The sequence below is a fragment of the Drosophila albomicans genome, chromosome 3 (assembly GCF_009650485.2).
Source record: "Drosophila albomicans strain 15112-1751.03 chromosome 3, ASM965048v2, whole genome shotgun sequence".
Lineage (NCBI taxonomy): Eukaryota > Metazoa > Arthropoda > Insecta > Diptera > Drosophilidae > Drosophila > Drosophila albomicans.
In genome coordinates, this window is record NC_047629.2 from 21917884 (window position 1) to 21937376 (window position 19493).

At 41.5% G+C, this 19493-nt stretch overlaps 1 protein-coding gene across 1 annotated transcript; it reads right to left on the reverse strand.

The window, feature by feature from the left end:
- Nucleotides 1-4541: 4541 nt before the first annotated feature.
- On the reverse strand, nt 4542-16995 carry LOC117570348 (5-hydroxytryptamine receptor 2B). The gene is made up of 9 exons (XM_034251905.2): nt 16365-16995; nt 12398-13182; nt 10009-10142; nt 9524-9633; nt 9256-9445; nt 9048-9185; nt 8024-8356; nt 6652-7101; nt 4542-6430 (listed from the first exon to the last, which is right to left on the reverse strand). Exons 2-9 carry the CDS (start codon nt 12813-12815, stop codon nt 6332-6334), a joined length of 1872 nt encoding a protein of 623 aa, XP_034107796.1. The 5' UTR covers nt 12816-13182; nt 16365-16995; the 3' UTR covers nt 4542-6331.
- Nucleotides 16996-19493: the final 2498 nt, after the last annotated feature.

Here is a 19493-nt window from a genome sequence, read left to right on the forward strand (position 1 = left end):
TACATTTTTATTAAAACGTTTCAATTATCTGCATTGCCTTTGGAAATGTCACATAAAATATTCAAAATGAATTCAAGCAAATTTTTTGGTAACTCGAAGAATGGAGTTTCCTCTGGGCTTTCTTAATATGTGTGTGGCGAGTTTGAAAGTTTCGTGTTGCTCAGTCAAGTTGTGTGCAATCGGTGGCTTTTGTGCACTTCCCGTCGATGCCAGCGGCACCAAAGTGCATTGTGGCAAATTGTATTGCCTCAGCCGCAGTCTGAACGATGCGATGCAGCAGCTGTTGGCCACCTTCTTCCTGTTCCCTTAGCATGTGCAAATCATAATGCAGAATGCGGCTGCGCTACATTAAATTTCAATTTCATGTTCATTTATCGCGACTCACTGAGGGTTGAGTGTGAAAGACTGAGGGGAGGGAGAGGAAGCGAGTGGAATTCAAGAGCTGGGGAGCACGGAAGTCACAATGTCAGTGGCTGAACTTAGCCAAGGCCGCAGCTAGGCAAAAAACTTTTTTGGCCAAGTGCACAAAACTTGCCAAAGAGTGGTTGCTGAAGGAGTGAGCAAGGGAGGGGTCGTCCGACTGCAACTGAGATAGCAAAAGCAGCGTTTATACGCAAGTGTTTGCCATGTAAATATGTAAAACCAACAAGCGCAATAGCTGCTGCAGACACACACACAGACACACAGACACACAGACGCGTTGTTATATATTATATGCATGTTGCATAAAAATTAAGCAAACTGCACTTGTAGCAGTGGCAACAACAACGACAACAACGACAAGTGCCCAACGCCCGAAAATGCAACAGTCGACAGGAACTTCCGCTGTGCGTTGAACGGCAACGTCACGCTGGCTGCACATCCTACTTGAGCAACACCAAGACAACGCCAACAACAGCAACAGCAACCAGGACCAACACCACTATGCCTGGACGCCCTTCGAGCAGCAGCAACGGCAACAGCAGCAGAAGTAGAAGTAGAAAGACTTGCAGCAACAACTGTTAAAAGTTTTTCAGCAAGTTTTATTTTAGTTGCAGTAGTTGGTGCTGCTGGCGCTGCTGCTGCTTAGCCAAGGGCTCGAGGATGTGCAAGTTGGCCAGCTGAAACTCTAAGCCCGAAACGTTGTCGCTGCTGCGTACGTGTTGGTGTTCATTACGTACGTGTCCTTTTTGGTATTTCGCTCAAGTTGTCAGCATGCCACGAGCTGGACACGTGCTTTGCTACAGCTGCTGCGGATGCCATATGAAGATAAGATTTGACGCGCTCTGGAATTTGATTAGACTTCACTTACAGCAACTATAGTACTCTACTCTATACTTTTGGTTTACTTCTAGTTGCAGCTGACAGGTGACAAGTGGCAAGCTCATCTTTAATAATATTTTCTTCTTTCTTAATTAACGAACATTTTTTGTGTAACTACTCTAATTGATTGCCATCTTTTATGCGCTGTCTTTGCTGCAACATCTCTACCTAAGGCGATGGCGATGGCAAGTTGCAACGCTGCACAATGCGGCGCCTTGTTGCAAAGGCATTGCCAAAGTGCACTTGACCGAAATTTGCAAAGACTTCAGCAAAAATGTCCAAGTTGTCAACGGCGCTTTGTGTGGACTTGCTTGCCACACAACGGTCCAAAGGGGCAGCAGCAAGTGGTGTCAACAACTTTAAAATGAGTTTGTTGCCAGCCATAAATTCATATTTTATATTTTTCAGCATTTTACGAGCTGTTTTACCTGCTGCGCTTTAATAAACACAACTTGTTCATCTCATCACTGTTATGGCTGCCAGGCGTCGCATAGTTTAAAAGAAATAAACGATAGCTTATAAAGTATATATAGTACAATATAAAGAACTATAGTGCGTTGCTGCAGTGACTTTAAGACCGCTCAATCAATGTCGCTGGCTTTGGGAGTGACTTTAATTTGCCTGGTCGATCGGCAGGTGTTCTTAATTGCCATGTCTAAGTCGTTTTAGTCCTTGAACTAATGCTGCGCCATAAGCTCTTAATCATTTCGAGCAATTTACGCACGTTCGTTGCAATTCAATTACAACTTTGTGTAGCACAAAGAGGCGGCAGAGAAAGTGAAAGATTGAGAGGGAATCAGAGACAGAGCTATAGCACTAGCTGCTTGTACTCATGTACTTACAGTTGTGGAAGCGTTCGAGTGTTATTTGCACACACACACAGACACACACACACAGTGAGATAGATACACAGAAACTCAACTGAGTGGCTTTAAGTATGTCTGTTAAAAGTATCTGATAGATACGAGAAGAGGCACTCAAAGTTTTTGGGCAGGCAGCAACAACAACAGCTCGTGTTTATAATCACCCGTTTCTATTTAATACTTTTAATACCTTTCGAATTGCTTTTGAAAGTTTTTTATACTACTTTCCCTCCGTCTCGTACTTTCACTCGTAGGCATCGAAAATGTTGGCCCAAGTAAATAGAGCGCGCGCAACGCTCATGTGGCATATTAACTGCAGAACACAAAGTTGTCTTCTCGCTGTCACTTGAGTGTGTACTTTTTGCGAGTGGCACTTGTGTGTGCGGCATACACAGGATATTTATTCGATTTATGGAATTTGGGCAAAGACATTTTTTAATAAAAATCCAACTTTATTGACATTATCCTGCGGTTGTTATTGTGCGAAAGTGAGAGCGAGAAGGGACGAAAAAAGGAAATTAATATTGTGTAGTAGCTAATAATGGCACGCATATTTACATATACTTATATGCAATTGTGTATCAACAAACAAACTCACACACACACACACAGTCGCACACTCAGTCACGCACAGCTGGGCGGCAAAATGATGTTGCATATTTGAAGTATTCGGTCTGTGGGCTTATGTCCTGCGGTTGTGGCTTATGACGCGGCTTATTGGATTCACTCGATATCAACAGCAACAAGAACAACAACAACAACGTTTGCGTTATTGATTGATTTTTCACATTCGTGACATATATCTGGCCAACTATTTGAACTATGCACGTGAATTTTACGGCAGTTTTTTTTTTTTTTTTTTGCTTGCTTACATAAATACAGTAAAGAACATAAAATAAAATTGCTTGAATATTTGACGGCTTTAAAGGGATGAGCCAGGCTAAAAGTATTCGACATGACCATAAGCTGCTTGGAGTATTTATTGTTTGCCCACAGCGACAGCAAGTCTATTTCTAATTACTTTTTTGTTGTGTATTTTCAATTAAATTACATTTTTTATAAAAATTAATTATTTATTATAGAGTATGCAAAAAGTGGCTGTTTATATCCGTTACCCATAGGATAGAAGGGTATTATAACTTTGTGCCTCCAGGAAATGTATGTGGCAGGCAGAAGGCCCCTCCGACCGCGTAAAGTATATCGATTCTTGATCAGGGTCAACAGCCGGGATGATATATCCATCTCCGTCTGTCTGTCTGTTTTTGGCTGACGTTCTGGTATATTTTGCACTCTATGGTATATTTATGTATAGAATACAGATACAGATACAGATACAGATACAGATAGAGATACAGATACAGATACAGATACAGATACAGATACAGATACAGATACAGATACAGATACAGATACAGTGCCATATCAATATACCAAATATAGCAATTGGTATATTTTTAGTATTTTGTGGTAAATTAATTTTTGTAAATCTTTTAAAATTAATTTCGAACTGCTTAACTTTAAAAATGGGTAGCAGGTATCTCACAGTCGAGCAGCGAGTAGGTTTCTTATTTTTGCTGTTATTCTCGTCAATCTTTGACATGCCAAACCTGTCAAGTTGAGGCTGCAGAAAATTAAAGGTGTTTGGCAAATATTTACAATATGGGTTCTCCTTGGGGATATAGAGACTGCTGTTGCAACCTGATAAGCTTACCTCTTGGCAGCTGCAACTGCAACTGCCAGTGTAGCAATGCAACTTTCGCGGCGACAATGTTGTCAATGTTGGCAAAACAAGTAAAACGACAGGCAAAATGAGAGTAAGAGCAAGAGTTGTTGGCCCTGGTAATGTGAGTGTTGCATGATGTATTGATTTTCAGCTGTGTTGTCGCTGTGTTACTGTGTTATTGTTGCTGTTGATTGAGGGTGCTGATTCGCGTTGCTGTTACTGTTACTGTTGCCGTTGCCTCTGCCTCTGCCTCTGCTGGTCGTTTGTCAGTGGAAGTACAGCCATTTCTGGGCCATTTGTCGGCTTTTGCCCCGTTCCGGTGTTGCGGGTTGTATGCCAATGCGTAATCCATCTCTATGAAGGCTGCCAGGGCATTCGTCAAGCGCGTGCCCGAATCTGAATCCGAAGCCATATCCGAATCCCAGATCCGACACTCGACATGTGCACTTGAACTTTGGCATTTGGCAATGCGCCTGGCATTTGTTGCTTACGTGCGTGCGTGTGGTGCGGTCGGTGTGGCATGCAAAAGTTTGTCAATTTTGAGTTGAGAGAGAGCAAACAAAATTCCGGGACACAGCGCAAACACTAATAAAACACTAGAGTTTTTTTTTTTTTTTTTTGATAAAACACAATTTTAATAACTTTGACATCAAGTACACATCGAGAAATTGCAATAACACACAGATGACACACGGATACACACACACGGACAAATTACAAGTACAATATATACATATACATATATCTAATGAATGCCTAAGTGAGTACACATCTATATAGCCTATCAACTAAGTATACTATATGTATGTATGTGTTTGCACATTGAAGCGTATTCGTATTAGCCAGACACACGTACGCACTTGCAACTGCAACTTGTAGTTGCATCGCTCTTTATACATATTTACTCTAAGGCTCTAAGTCCATTTACATTGAAAATTATCTGTAAATACTCGTAGTTAAAACCTGAATGCTGCTGCTGCATAAAAGTGCGGTTGCTTCATCATCATCCTCCTATGCTGCGGTTGCTCTTTGTTGCAGACAAAGTAGATAATAAACAAAAGTTTGACTTTTGCTTTGTTTGCTATTGCCACACACACACACACACACACACACACATACATCTTCTGCACCAGCGGCATCAAATAAAATTTACTCTCTCGCATGTAAAAATATGTGTTTCATGCTTAGCTAATGAAATGCAAGTGCTTGCCTTTGCCTTTTGTTGTTTTTATTCATTTGAGTTGTTTTAGTCTTGCAGCGTAAAATAACAGACATTTACATAGTTTGATTACACAATTTCTGAATAATTTCATTTGATATTTATTTAAGCTTTTTTTTTTATTTTTGTTGAATTTATAATATGCTGCTCTTGTCTTACTGCTATGCTTTCTAATTACTATCATCTGTCGTTATACAAAGTGAGTGAATTGGTTTAAATGTATTTATTTTTTGCAAACTGTGCGTTAATTCGTTACACATTCAGTTAGTTAGACCCGCTTCAAGTGTTTTTAATTTTAAACTTAATTTATGCTAATTAATTGAACGCGAAACATAAATATCTAATGCGTATGCCTAAATCTTGCAACACATGGAACTAACACAGTTTTGTTTTTCTCTTTTGTTGGTTTTGGAAAGCGTACAAAGTTTTTGGACCCAGCCTTTAAAACTATTTACAGGACATTTGCTTGTTCCCGTCTCCACTTTCGCCTTCAATTCCTGAGTATACTTTAGTATTCGGTATGATACTCTTCTTTTTCAGCTGGAGTTGATATGAAGAATGTTCTTGACTAGAAATTTTCTTTTGTTTTAAATTGAGATCTGAAATTGATGTGAAAGTGGAGATTTTGCACATGGTATTTAAATCTTTGTGTAACATTAATTGTTCTCTGACCTCTTTAAGACACAGGGAAGACATTAGAAACTTTATAAAATACACACATACATTTACATATATATATATATATATCAACTACAATACGAATATAATTAAGCGTTTTACAGTTACCATAATTCGAATATATAATTTTTATCATATGTACATCGACGTCGCTGTGTTAATAGCATATCAAAATTGTTGTTAGATTTCTCCATCGGTTGTATTTCGGGGCACGTGTGTGGTACTTTAAGGTAGGCAAGGAATATTTCTTAGTAGTACATGTACTTGGGATTGTCACTGCTAAAACATCGTTTAACGCGCGCTACTAAGCTAACTTTACATCTAGATACTTAACCATTAACTAGTCATTAATCTAATACAATGCAATGTCAATTTCAATTCCATTTCCGTTTAGAGCATATTTACATACCATTTTGTTAGTTGTTCTTGGTGAGTTGTTGTTTTCATAGTTAGTAGTTGACGCATATTATTGGAATAGTAACTTTCGCTTTCACCTTTTTTTGATGGGACTTACAGATACTGGTCCTCGTTTCCTTTCAGTTGAAATCAAATTTTCGCGCTGCGGGCACGTGCCGCATGCTTGCGGCCAAAAAGTATGCGCTTGAAGGCGCGTCGGAATTCCGGATTGAAGATAGTGTAGATGACCTGTAAGAGTAGCAAATAGAAACAGACAAGAAACAAAAGCAGAAATGAGTGAAAGGAAAGTATCATAGTAATAATCCTGCACGTATGCCAAACGATTGATCAATCATAATTGACTCGACAAAGCACGCGGCCAAATGGCCAAATGGCCACTTAGGCAACACGGCAGACAGACAAGCAGCTTGGGGATGGACAAATCGCATTTCCTCTTTGCATTTACGCACCGGATTGAGTGTGGAGTTGAAGTAGCCCAGCCAGAGGAAGAGCGATGCAACTGCTGGATGAATTTCGCAAGCCTTGCACAGGCTCATTGTGAGTGCCATCACAAAGAAGGGCAGCCAACAGATGACAAAGGCGCCGGTGATGATGGCCAATGTTTGTGCTGCCTTCCGTTCTCGCTTCGCCTCCAATAGCTGCCGGCGCTTGGCCAGCTTTTGATGGGGATTCGCAATGCTCGACAGCACTCCCTTGCCACCACCCATTGGACTAGTGCCACCTGCTCCTGCTCCTCCGACGCTGCCCGGGGTCTGATTGCTGCTTGTTGCACCACCCATGGCGATGGATTGCGCCAACGGCGTTATGGCATTCAAATGGGAGGCGATTAGATGTTGCTGTGTGGCACTGGCTACCTGCTGGGACAGCGTAATGATTTCGTTCGCATTGCTAGTGCGATACTGCAAGGAGAGAGACGAGAGACAAAGAGTTCGAAGATGGAGAGAATGAAAGACAAAGAGATGGTAAAAACAAGTAAGTAAGCTACTGTCAGGAGTGCTCTACTTTTAGACACCCGCTACACATTTTCAATAAAAGCAAAAGTGTGTTGTATCTTCGTAAAAATATAGTAAATAAATAAGAAATAAGGTTACTATCGGGAGTGCTCGACTGTGAACTACCCGCTACCCAACAACAACATTGATCTGTATTGTCTTTTAAATATACCAAAACAATATGATGGACAAATATCAAAGTATACCAAAAACTATATTTCTACCCATTTGCAATAACAGCAAAACAGTGCAGAAATAACATATAGAAATAGAAATAAATGCGCCGAAAAATACTTAAATATACTAAGAGCTATATTTATAGAAATATTTAATAAAACCCAAACAATGCTTAAATATTATTTCAATTTACCAAATAAACCTGTTGAAAAAATACTAAAATATACCAAAAGTTATATTTCGATTATTGGTATCCAAAATATACGAAATTATCAATAAAAGTAATTATGAACAGTAAAACATATCAGCAAATATCAATTAATTGCTTGAATGAGTCTTAAGTTTTTTTTTATCTTATCACGAGTGTAATTATTATTGCGTGTACCCATTGAAACTCTTGGTTTGAATTTACGATTGCTATACGAGTAGCAATATTAAGTGTTGTCAAAAAATCTTTTATGGTGTCTGAGATCTAGGCGTTCATACAGCGATAGTCTGCTGCATAGTCACACTTATCAAGAATGCATATATGCGTATATACTTCATAGGGTACCATTACCTGTAGCCACAAAGTTACAATACCCTTCTATCCTACGGTTAACGGGTATCCAAACACAAGGTGATGGGTCTGTTTAACTGTTTGGTTACTTACATCGTCCGCATCGCTGGATATGGTGGTCAGTTCGGTGCCCGCATGGCTTTTGTTATCATAGTTGCTGGTGCTGAACTCCGTCTCCTCGCGTGTAATAGCCAAACTGGCAAAGTCAACCGCAATGGCGGCCACCGAGCGAGCCACAGCACCTTCGGATCCCGCAATGATGTTGGCCGTATTTGATTTTCGTCCAAAGCAAATCTTCATGCGTTTGCGTGTGCGTCGCTGGGGCTGTCCATCGCCAGCTCCATTTTCCTCGACATCCTGTTCCCGCTTGGCTATGCGTCGCTTCCCCCGTTGCTCCTTTTGCAGTTCACGCGCTGTCGAATCGTACTACAGCAAAATAAAATATTAAAATAATTATGGAGAATTTTCATGGTTCATTATTAGACGATTTGCATAAAAGAATAATTAAAAGCAGAAATGCGCTCTCTCTTTAATTAAGTATTTAATAAAATATTTAGTTAGGACGCTGCAAATTAAATAGACGTCTGATTCAGTCGTCTCTTCAACTATTTGACTATTTGATTCACAAATGGAATCCATTACAGCTACACCAACGACTACAAAAGAGAGCGCAGAGTAGCTGTGTAAGTGATGCTAGTCGCACCCCAGAGGCACATTTTGTTTTCTATCTCTATATATATTCTACAATTCAGCGGAATTCGGTGCTTTATTCCAGCGAAACGCAACCCATTCATGAAACGAGCCCAAATGGAGGGAGCATAAATCCTGGCTGTGGCATTGTTGGGGCTTCAAGTGCTCGCTGGGGCCACATGCTAATGGGCAGCAAAGGATTCGCATTATTGTTTCGGTTAATGACACGTTCATTGTGACTGCCAGATGGGTTATCATCATCATCTCAAATTTCATTAGTTGACTGCCACTCACTGCGTATGCGTAATACTCTTTTGCTATTGTGACAAGCATCCCACAAAAATGTATCACTTTAATTGTGGGCCAATCTCGTGCTCATTAGTAGCACGACACGTGTCGTACACGAACATATGAATCGATTACTCACCTCTGTTTCAGTTAGCCGCACATTGAATGACTTTTGTGTGCGACGCTGAATGCGCTTTCGGGCGATTAAATAGATCTTCCAGTATAGGAACAAGATGACCAACAATGGTACATAGAAGGTGCAACATGTGGCAAATATCTGCAGCAGAAATACGAGACAATGATGGACTGCGTGATATTTAGCAAATTTGCTATTGAATGCCTGATACCTGATAGGCCACATCCTGTGAAACCATGCACTGCTGTTCTTCGATGCGACTCATGTAGTCGGGATCCTTCCAGCCGAATTGCGGTGCTAGCGAGACAATCAATGCGGCAAACCACACGCAGAAGATCATCAAGAATACTCTCTTCGGTGTACGCAAATTGTTGTAATCGATATTCGTAACGGTCCAGTATCTAAACACACGTACAACGTAGCGTATGCGTAATGTGCTAAACTGCCAAACAATTGCTTTATGATGATTTCACACTCACCTATCCGCTGCAATGGCCACCAGATGGAGAATGGAAGCTGTGCAGCAAAGCACATCGCATGAGGTCCAAATGTCACAGAGCTCGGGTCCCAGTATCCAGCCATTGCTTATCTGAAGATTTGCGAAAAGAACAAGTCAGAGATTTGAGTGTTTTTGCCAGCGGGGGTTTGAGTGCAATTAAATTATGTCATTGTCTCCGACTGCTGCCAAGATGACGCAAGTTAAACAATTAACAACGCGCAATGGCTCATTACCCATATACACACACATACGCACACACGCATACACACACACACATAGAAGTTGTCTCCTTTGTGGAGAGTGTATGGCAAAGTCAACTCTTTGCGCTTAATTTCATTTGCACGCTTTTCGCTCCAAGTTTCCATTAGGGTAATGAAGTTTGTGTTGCTGCAACGTCGGCGACAACAAAGCAGCAGCAGCAACAACAGGACTCAATCTACATTTACAATAATAATAACAACTCACCTCGTAGACGGCGCCAAGTGGCATGACGAGACAAGCAACGAATAAATCAGCCACTGCCAGAGATGCCACCAAATAATTAGCAACATTCTGCAAGTTACGTTCCAGAATTATTGCAGCGATAACGAATACGTTTCCTATAAAAATTTAATATGTTATAATCGAAGTGGCAAAGATAATGAATATTTTTAGCTATTTTTAAATTTAGCAATTTAATTTTGAATTAGTTTTTTGTGGCGTTCGCATGAAATTGCAAAATTCGATGAGACTTGTTATAGATAACAAATATTTTTAGCTATTTTTGAGTATAGGAATTACGTCTAAAATTAGCTTTGAATGATATTTATGTTAAATTGCAAAATTCCATCAGACATTGTATAAATAACGTAAACATAAATTTTATTTTTAAATATACCAATTACATTTAAAAATAGCTTTGTAAATTGCTGTCAGATTAGTCAAATATCTGTTAATCATACTGTAAAAATATCTATCTATTTATGAATACAACAATTTAAACAACAATTTTATAAACTTAATTTCAGCATTTACAATAAAATATCTTTTAATCATAAAATGAATGTGTCAGGTACGGAATGGCATGTCAACTATTCTGTACGCAGCTATCTGATGAATGCCAATTATTAAAGTAATCATTTCATTGCCATACTACGGCATGCATGTACAACAATACCTATATGATATATATGATATAAATGCGTCTGATTAATACAAATTAAATCAAGAGTTGCAAATGAATCGAGATAGCTATTTGTTTAATTGTTCAAATTGAAATTAAACTCTCTCAATAAATCTGCACAATCTGTATTTATTCACTCCGTATTTAAACGTTAAACAATTGACTTTGAGCTGGACGTGACTTGCAGCAGCAGCCATAGCAGCAGCAGCAACAACCTTTGACCTTAGACCTTATTAAAATGCCAGCAATAAAATTGGGTCAACTGTTTAACTATGCTGAAATCAATCAGCAGCCGAAGCAGGAGGAGTACTGCCAAGGACCTGTCCTAAAGTTCTCCCTAATTGCCGGCAATCGTGCAACGTATGGCCGTTGCTGTTGTGCAGCACGATGTGGCAAGGTGCTTGCAGTCTCTGTCAATTTCTGTGTGATGCAAATGAGACGCAGAAGCTGCCTGACGCCTGCCTGCCTGCCAGCCTGTTTGATGGTCTGATGGACTTGCTGCCTGCCTGCCTGGCATCGCACGCTTTGATTAAGCGCATGCAACTTGGCAAATTGTAATTGCCACAGCGACTCCCCAAAAGCATTGCCCTCAAACTTTCTGCTCTTTCCCCCAACTGCCCCCATTTTTGGGCTATTGTCTGTCTGCCGTTGCTGTTGTCATTGCTGAGAGTCTCCGCTTGTCTGCAAGTTATCAAAACGTTTTGTCCTCGCTTGGCTCGTGCCAGAAATGCATTTGCATATGATGCTTCCACTGTCGGTGTCCGTGTGTCTCTCTGTCGCCGTCGCTTTGCCCAGGATGTTGCACATACGCCGCGTGTGCCGAGCAGCCGCACACTGTTTGCTGTCTCTCTATGTCTGCGCGTGTGTGCAGGCTGAGTGCCTGCTTATGTGTGTTGGTGCTTGCGTAATTTCCATTTGACGCCTTGGCGCGCTTTTAATAGCTTTTCACGTGTCGAAGCCGACAACAACAACAATTGCAACAGCAGTGACGAAAAAAAAGCAAACAGAAATAAAGCACAAAAAAAAATGAAAGCGACAAACATTTTGAAACTTTGTTTGCCGTTGTTCTCGTTGTTGTCGCATGTCGTTTGTGTGTGTGTGTGTGTCGCTGTTCGCATGGCGTCCCAGGCGAATCCCTGAACTCCTCCCGCTCAATCGGCTCTATCTGCCACAGTCGCAGGCTAAGTGCGACGTTTAACACAAAGCTTTTTAACGCGACTCTGAGCAAAAAGTTGCCACGCTTTGCTTGCCACATGCTTCCCTACGCTCTGCTCCTTATTACTCCAAATCTCTCCACCTCCCCGCTCGGTTGCTGTCGTGTGTCGTGGCATCACAGGCAGGCAGCAAATCATCTTTGTAAGCCGAAAATCAATAAAATTTTCAAGGGGCGCAATAAAAATCTTCTGCATCATAAATTTCACTTCATTTACAGTTCACTTTGGCGGCGATATGGAAACTTTTGCACCAAATTCCCCGGCGGCATAAATTTGAGAATAATTTAACGCCTAAATCTGGCAACACGCCCACTCTCAAAACACTTTCTACAAAAAAAAAACACAGGAGGAGAAAATGCCAGCTCAAATTGCCAGCTGCTGCTTTAAACGGAAGCGAGGGCGACTTGAATGTATTTTTGATAAACTTTTCTCTCTTTTTTATATATATTTTATTTTTGTATACTTGTTGTGTACTTGCCTATAACGGTGACGAGTATCATTAGGCCGAGCACAACGGTCATGGTTATCATCTTGACCAGCAGCCAAAACTCGGCTGCAGCTCGCTCGTTGGCCGCCCTCTGTTGCTCCTCCTCGGCCGTCGCCAGTTGGTTGCTTGCATTGCTGCCGCTGCTGCTGTTGACCCCGCTGCCGACGACGCTGTTGTTGCTGTTGGTGGCATTGAGACCGCTGCTGCTGGTGCTGATGATGTTGTTGCTAATGTTCCAGCTGTTCTGGTTAATGCCACTGGCATCCAGCTGTGTCACACTGCCATTCAGTTCAATGTAGAGACTCTCGTTGAACAATATTGCTGGCAGTTCTATTTCCAAAATGCTTGGAACATCACCAATTGCCCCAAACTCCAGCAATGTTGCTGGCGTTGTCGTTGCGCCAAGCATAATGTATACGAATATTTTTTGCTGTGTGTTGCTGTGGTGTAGTAATGTGTTGTTGTGTTGCTTCTACTTAAACGCCCACTCCTTGCCAATGGGCGTGGCGGCCAATGTATGAGCGAGTGCTTAAAACAGTTTTTGTTGCTGCTGATGTTGGTGTTGCTGTTGTTGTTGATGTTGCTGTTGCTGCTGTTGCGACAAGGTTCGCCGTAAGCGCCTTTGTTGCTGGCGTCGCAGCTGTTGCTGTTGATTTTGTTTCAGTTGTTGTTGTTGTTGTTGCTGCTGTTGCTGGTGTGCTTGTCGCTCGTGTTGGTGCCGTTGTTGCGGGTGATAAAGCGCCTTAATCGTGCTTGCCAAGCACTTAACACGTAAACTGAAATGACGAAAGCAACAACGAGAATAAAAGAGACAGAGAGTCAGTGAGTGAGCATGAAAGAGAGATGGGGGGAAGTGATAGCTAGAGAGATAGACTGTCAGTTGTGAATGGCAAACATAAAGAGACCAACAACAAAATGCGACCAAAAATAAATCATTTGATTTGCCACCAAAATCCGAGCACAGACAGCGACAACAACAATCACGCTGACAACAACTCCAAGCGTAATCATAACGTGTCACCAAATTGCCAACTAAACATGAAAGTGCAACTAATATGATTCATTTATCTAACAGTCGTAAGTTTGTTATGCAGTGTATTACAGTCTCAGTATTTTTATTGCGCAATTGCCTCAATCTAACCTGCTGACCCCTTCTTAATCTGTAATAAAAAACCCAATGATTATCTGCTATATTCAAACGAATTTCAGTTTATTTCACAATGTTGTTCGGAGTTAAAAAACATTTCAGTTTATTTCACAATGTCGTTCGGAGTACATCGATTGCTGCCGCTGCTGCTGCTCTGCTTGCTGCAACTGCTGCTGACAACAGCAGCTCTGCCCCAAAGAGGAGTTCGCTTCGATTCTGGAAGTCGTCTGCCCTACGAAGGACGCAGTGAATTTCACACGAATTTCAAATCGCCGCCGTTTCGCAGCGCTTGAAAGTGTTTTCTATATAGAGCACAAAAAATAAATAAAGAATAAAGAATGCTTGCACCTTTGTGAGCACAACATTCACTTTATAATCATTTAATGCATGGGAGAGAGAGAGTGCAACTGTTGGTGGCGCCACTTGCCCTTTTGTATGCATGAGAATGCAACACATTAGGTGACCTTTGTCTCTGTCAAGGCAGCCAGCGAGGCAGCAATTCAACTAACACAACACTAAGCAACCAGCAGCAGCAGCAGCGCTTTCATTTGCATGTGAGTGCAAGCGAGTGTGTGTGTGTGTGTGTGTGCATACACATTAACAAATGTGTGTGGTTTCAGACGAAGAAAGATACACACAGACTGAGCAAACTGCCTTGACTGGCAGCGAAAGTTGCTCCTAAAGTTGTCACAACTCGTTTGCCATTCGTATGCGCAAACTCTTCAGGTTGCCCTCGCTTCAGCTGAGTCTGGCTGCTGAGCTGAAACTGTTGTATATGTGTGTCTTTTGGGTTTTTCATAGACTGGCTAAAATGTTAATGCCTTTGAATGCTGTGGGAAGGAGGCAGCCATTGGGAACAAGCAGCAACTGTGGGAGTGTGGCAGGCAGAGCGATGCGCCCAAGCAGCTCATGTGTGAGAAATATTTTCATAGTCAAGGTAAACCAGGCGCATCTCCTCCTGCCTGTCCATACAAGTGTGCAATGCCTCCAACGCCTTGGCTCCCTCCTCTCTCCCTCATTCTTCCCTTTAGCTTACCTTGCCTCTGTCTCAGCTTGGCTATTAATAAATGCACTAAATGTTTGTCAGCTGCGCAGGGTTAACTGTTTTTCGTATGTTGTCTCTGTTTTTGCAACTTTTATTTTCATGTTTTACGTTTTTCTATTTGGTTGCTACTTTTCGTACATTTCGCGAATCGCTTTTAATTATGAATGCGAGTGGTTTCACTCATGTTGTTGCAGTTGTTCATGCTACTGCTGCTGTGACTGTTGCTATTACTTTTTGTTGTTGCTGCTATGCCAAGGCTGCTTGCTGTATATAGCAATTTTTTGTTCTACCAAATTCCAGACGAAGGTAGCTGTGTAACAACTGTAACGGGAGCCACAACATGTAAAACAAAAAAAAAAAAAACTCAACGCAAAAATATAAAAACAAGTTGCTGACGTTTGCAACAAACTCGCTTTGGGGCATGCTACCCCGACGAGGAGCGAGTTTGCTTAACAACCGCAGTCAGGGATATGGAATCCTTTTACGCTGTGTAGAATGCAGTGTATATATACCACACACACACACACTCACATTTGCTCACACTTGAATTAATTCATACTCTAATAAATATACAAAAAGTTTTCTTTTTTTTTTTGTGTGTGTTGCCTGAAACTGGCAGCGTCGACCCCCACTCGCCCCACTTGCCTGCCGTTGTGTCAGCATAATCTTTATCAGGCTTAACTCTTTCTGTGTTTTTTTCCCTATCCATCTCCCTCCTTCTATCTCTCTCTCTCTCTCTCTCTCTCTCTCTCTCTCTCTCTCTCTCTCTCTCTCTCGTTTTCCAACTGACTCTTCTTGTGTGGACATTTGAAAATGTGTAGCACACATTTTAATTCTATTTGCTGTGTCCATTGCCTAGAACTTTTGGGTCCCTCAATCCTTTCATCTCTTCCTCGCTCTCACGTTATTCTTTCGACTGTCTGTGGCAGTTGGACAATGTGCCAATTAGTAGTGGCTTTTTATTGAGCAAATGTTTTAATCAAATATGTATATTTTAGTTGCTAAATACCAGAACAATGCTTTGGCAATTGTTGAGCGTTGCTTTAAAGCAATTGCGATATTCAACTTTAATTGTAAATCTATAGATAGAGCATTGTGGAAAAAACTTTTAGAAATGATGTGCAGAGTCGAACTACAATCTGCACTTAAGTGCGCATTTCCCCTTGATCTTGCCCCATCATTGAACTTTCAGCATATCGAGAAAGTTTCTAATGCCGCGACACTAATTGCACTTTGTCATTGCCGTTGACGACGCATCGCGCTGCAACTGTCTGCGCCCCATTTGCAGTGTGAAGTTAGTTATTGAACTAATCAAGTGAAGCGGACGGAGCCATAAAAACTTGGACTCTTCGATTCGATTGGATTCGATTGACCTGCGGCCAAGTTGCTACCATTGCAATTTGCCCCTCAACAAATGCAATGACAAACAATAATGCAATCGCAAAAGCAGTTCTGTGGAAGTAGCTCCATGGCAACAGCAGCAACTGCAACAGCAATCTTTCTTTCACTAACGAAAAATAAATATAAAATATTTGCTTATACTTTTCTCCAGCGATTTCTGATTGCCGAAGCAGCAGCTCATAGCAATTCGCAGTGCTGAGTTATTGGTATTCTCGGGTGGATTTATGGTCTGACGATGACGATGGCGATGAGTGTTGGCAGTTGGCAGATGACTGACCTTGGAAAACGTTAAAAAAGTGCAGAAAAAAAACGAACGAACGAAAAAAAAAAATTAATAAATATTCATAAGTATTCATTATACTCACACATAAGCATAATTATGTCCTTTCACATTCATTTTGTTCGCTTCATTAGCGACGCTCTGCCGCAGGTAAATTCGTCAACATAATTATTTATACCGAGTGTCACGGGGCGACAACCGACAACCGACAGACGACAATCGACAGACGAGAGACGATGAGGAGGACCGTCGACGATACGATGGCAAGGGGCAACCTCAACAATGCCCCATCCCGCACTTGACTCACAGCCGCAATCTCTGCATCTGCATGTGTATCTGTGTCTCTGTGTCACTGTGAGTGTGTGTGTGTGAGTCTGCCTTGGTATTTGTGTGCGTGTCAACGGCTGATTTTGTATTTGATTTCACTTTTCTTTACTTTTTTTCGTCCTAATTATGCGGGTCTTTCACGTTTTGTTATTTCATTACGCGCACTCTGCACTTTGACTTTAATTTAATTTTTGTCATTTCATTTTCAATTACAACTAGAATTTAAGATTTAATTCTGCTTACATTTTTGATTGATTTAATTAGATTTTGATTTTGCACTTTTTGAATTGTTTGTTTTCTCAACCAAGTGTGTGTTGTCAGTCTTGAAGCTGGGAACTGTTTTGGTCTTTAATGTCCTGTTGCTGGCGGTTCAGCACATGCGTCTTTAACCTATACCCAAGCATAACTATTGACAAACTGCCTCAATGTGGCCGTTTCTGGCAAAGGCTCAAAGCGCAACCAGCTGATTTCCTGTAGACTTTGCCAACGCACGCGCCTGCCGCATGTCACGCTCTTATACTGTGTGGAAAGTCTCCAAGTCTCCAATTTAAGAGAATGCCAGTTTTTCGAGATCGAAAAAAGGGAATTGGAGCTCTCTTTTCTGTTCTGTTCTCTCTCTTAATAATGCGGCTGCCTGTTGAGGGCTGCGCCACGGTAATTTGTTGCGCCTCAGATTCACTGCAATTAAATCATTTAAGTGCAACAGCATCAAGCTGAAGCTCAAGCTCAAGCTAAGCTGCTGCAATTGTGGTAACACTCAGCAGTCAGATGGGGGATTTCCGCCTCAATGAAGCTGCAAAGCCAAACAAACTTTTTTTTTTTTTTTTGGCCAGCTCCATTTGCATGCTGCACGCTCCAGGCAACTTTCAACAATGCCGCGTTTTATGCAGAAGTAGAAGAAGTAGAAGAAGGGGATTTGCATTTAAGCAGTTTTTAATATGACTAATGCAGCGGCGTGGCCACCACAAGTTGGACTGCCTTTCGGTGGAAGCTCTGCCGCACCCAATCACTTACCACAAACATTGGCTACTGGACTCTGCAGCTGTGTCTGCGTGCCTCTCTGTTTTTTTTTTTTTTTTTGTCCTTCATCTAATGCGCATTAAGCTTAGTCTACTATGCGGCATTATTGGTATTTTCGATATTTGCGTCCATTTTGAAGGCCATTTCTATGCAGTCGCCGTAACGTGCCACATTCCCAAGCATCCAAGCACCCAAACATTCGCTTCACCCTTGCCACTGCCGCCGCCTCACATGGCGCTTCAACTCGACTTTCGAAGTGGCCAAGTGGCTGCTTAGGAGAGCCGCTTCGTTTGCCATTTGATTTCCGCCGCCATCAGAGCTTTGTTATTGGCCCAGTCCATGTCTGGGGGCCATCGTAAATTAGCAGCGGTTTATTGCCAGTACGTGACATTTTGGACACGTCCCGGCGTCTGCAATTATTACGACGTCCATTCATTTGCTGGTCAGCAACCACCTCCACTCTCTAGTCTCTTGACTGCTGCTGGTCGGCCTTTTGTGATTGTCTTTTAAGTTAGCATTGCCTTTGTGGCTTATGTGGGGTCACGACCCATTCTCTGGCTCTGCCACTTTAACATTTCCTTCTTCAATATTTGAACAGCAATAAAACTTTGATTGTTGCATTTGTGCCTTGCTCTATAAAATATTCGCCACTCTCCTTTCCCCTTTCTCTGCAGCCTCACATAAAACACTGCCAACAATTTAGTCAAGTTTTGCGTTAGGCGCATATTACGTATACGTCGCGTGGCGCTGACTCAAGTTAATGCCTTTGAGTGGCCAACAAAAGTAAGACTACAAACGGACTACTTGAACTCTAATGGCAATCAACACGATTGTGACTGATTATTGAATTGCACTCTTATCATTAATACCAACGAAATGATAATTGCCTTTGAAACTTGCCCACCATAAATTAAAGTGAAACTCTCTATAGGATTTCTTACTGCACTTGAAATAAAAGTTAATAATGATTGCGTACTCTTTATTGAAATCTTCACTTCCCTGGCAACTTCCTGCTTTATAGTATTTTATTGTAGAAAAGTTCGAGCATTGCAATGATTTAAAGACCGCAGGGGCTAAAGAAAATTCCGACCATTGGGAGAATTTTAATTAAATGCGTATTTGTTGCTCTTGTTATTGTTGCTGCTGCAATGAGCAATCTGGTTGCTGCAATAAGCCATTTTCAATGCGCGCCCGATGGCAGTTTTAACCTACACATTTAATAAGTGTGCACATCATCCTAATGAGCCAGAAAGTTAAAGCTGTAATGCAATCGCAACACTCACGACTGACAAAGACCCCTGCAGCAAGCTACGTGTAGCAGTTGAAAACTATCTGCGAGTGCGTGTGTGTCTCTGTTTGTGTATATGGCTTTGTGTGTGTGATGGGGAGCATTAAGAGCAAGGGCGAGCTTTTGCCATTGCCAGAGTGCGTGACATAAAATCAACTTTCCCCTAGCTATTAAACGTGCTGCACTTTAGTATGGCTGCCACAGCGAATGTTGCTGCTGATGCAAGGCCAATTGCAGCAGAAGTTTGTTGACTTTTTGCCATTGTTTCGAATGGCTAAAAAGTTAAGCAAAAAGCTTAATAATTTGCTCTTATAAGCGAAGCGGGCAACAGATAAGCAAACGAAACTGTCAACTAACAACTGACAACCGAAAATGAGCTTAAATTTTATGTGTGGTAAGGCAAGACAAAGCAAAAGGCAAGGGAACGATAGCGAAGGAATCATCAGTTCATTTTCAAGTTTATATATGCCAATAAACTTGCTACACACTAACACACATATACACACACACACACACTCGCACATGCACAACATAATAATTACATATAATAAAAACAATTTTGGGCATTTTATGAGCGCA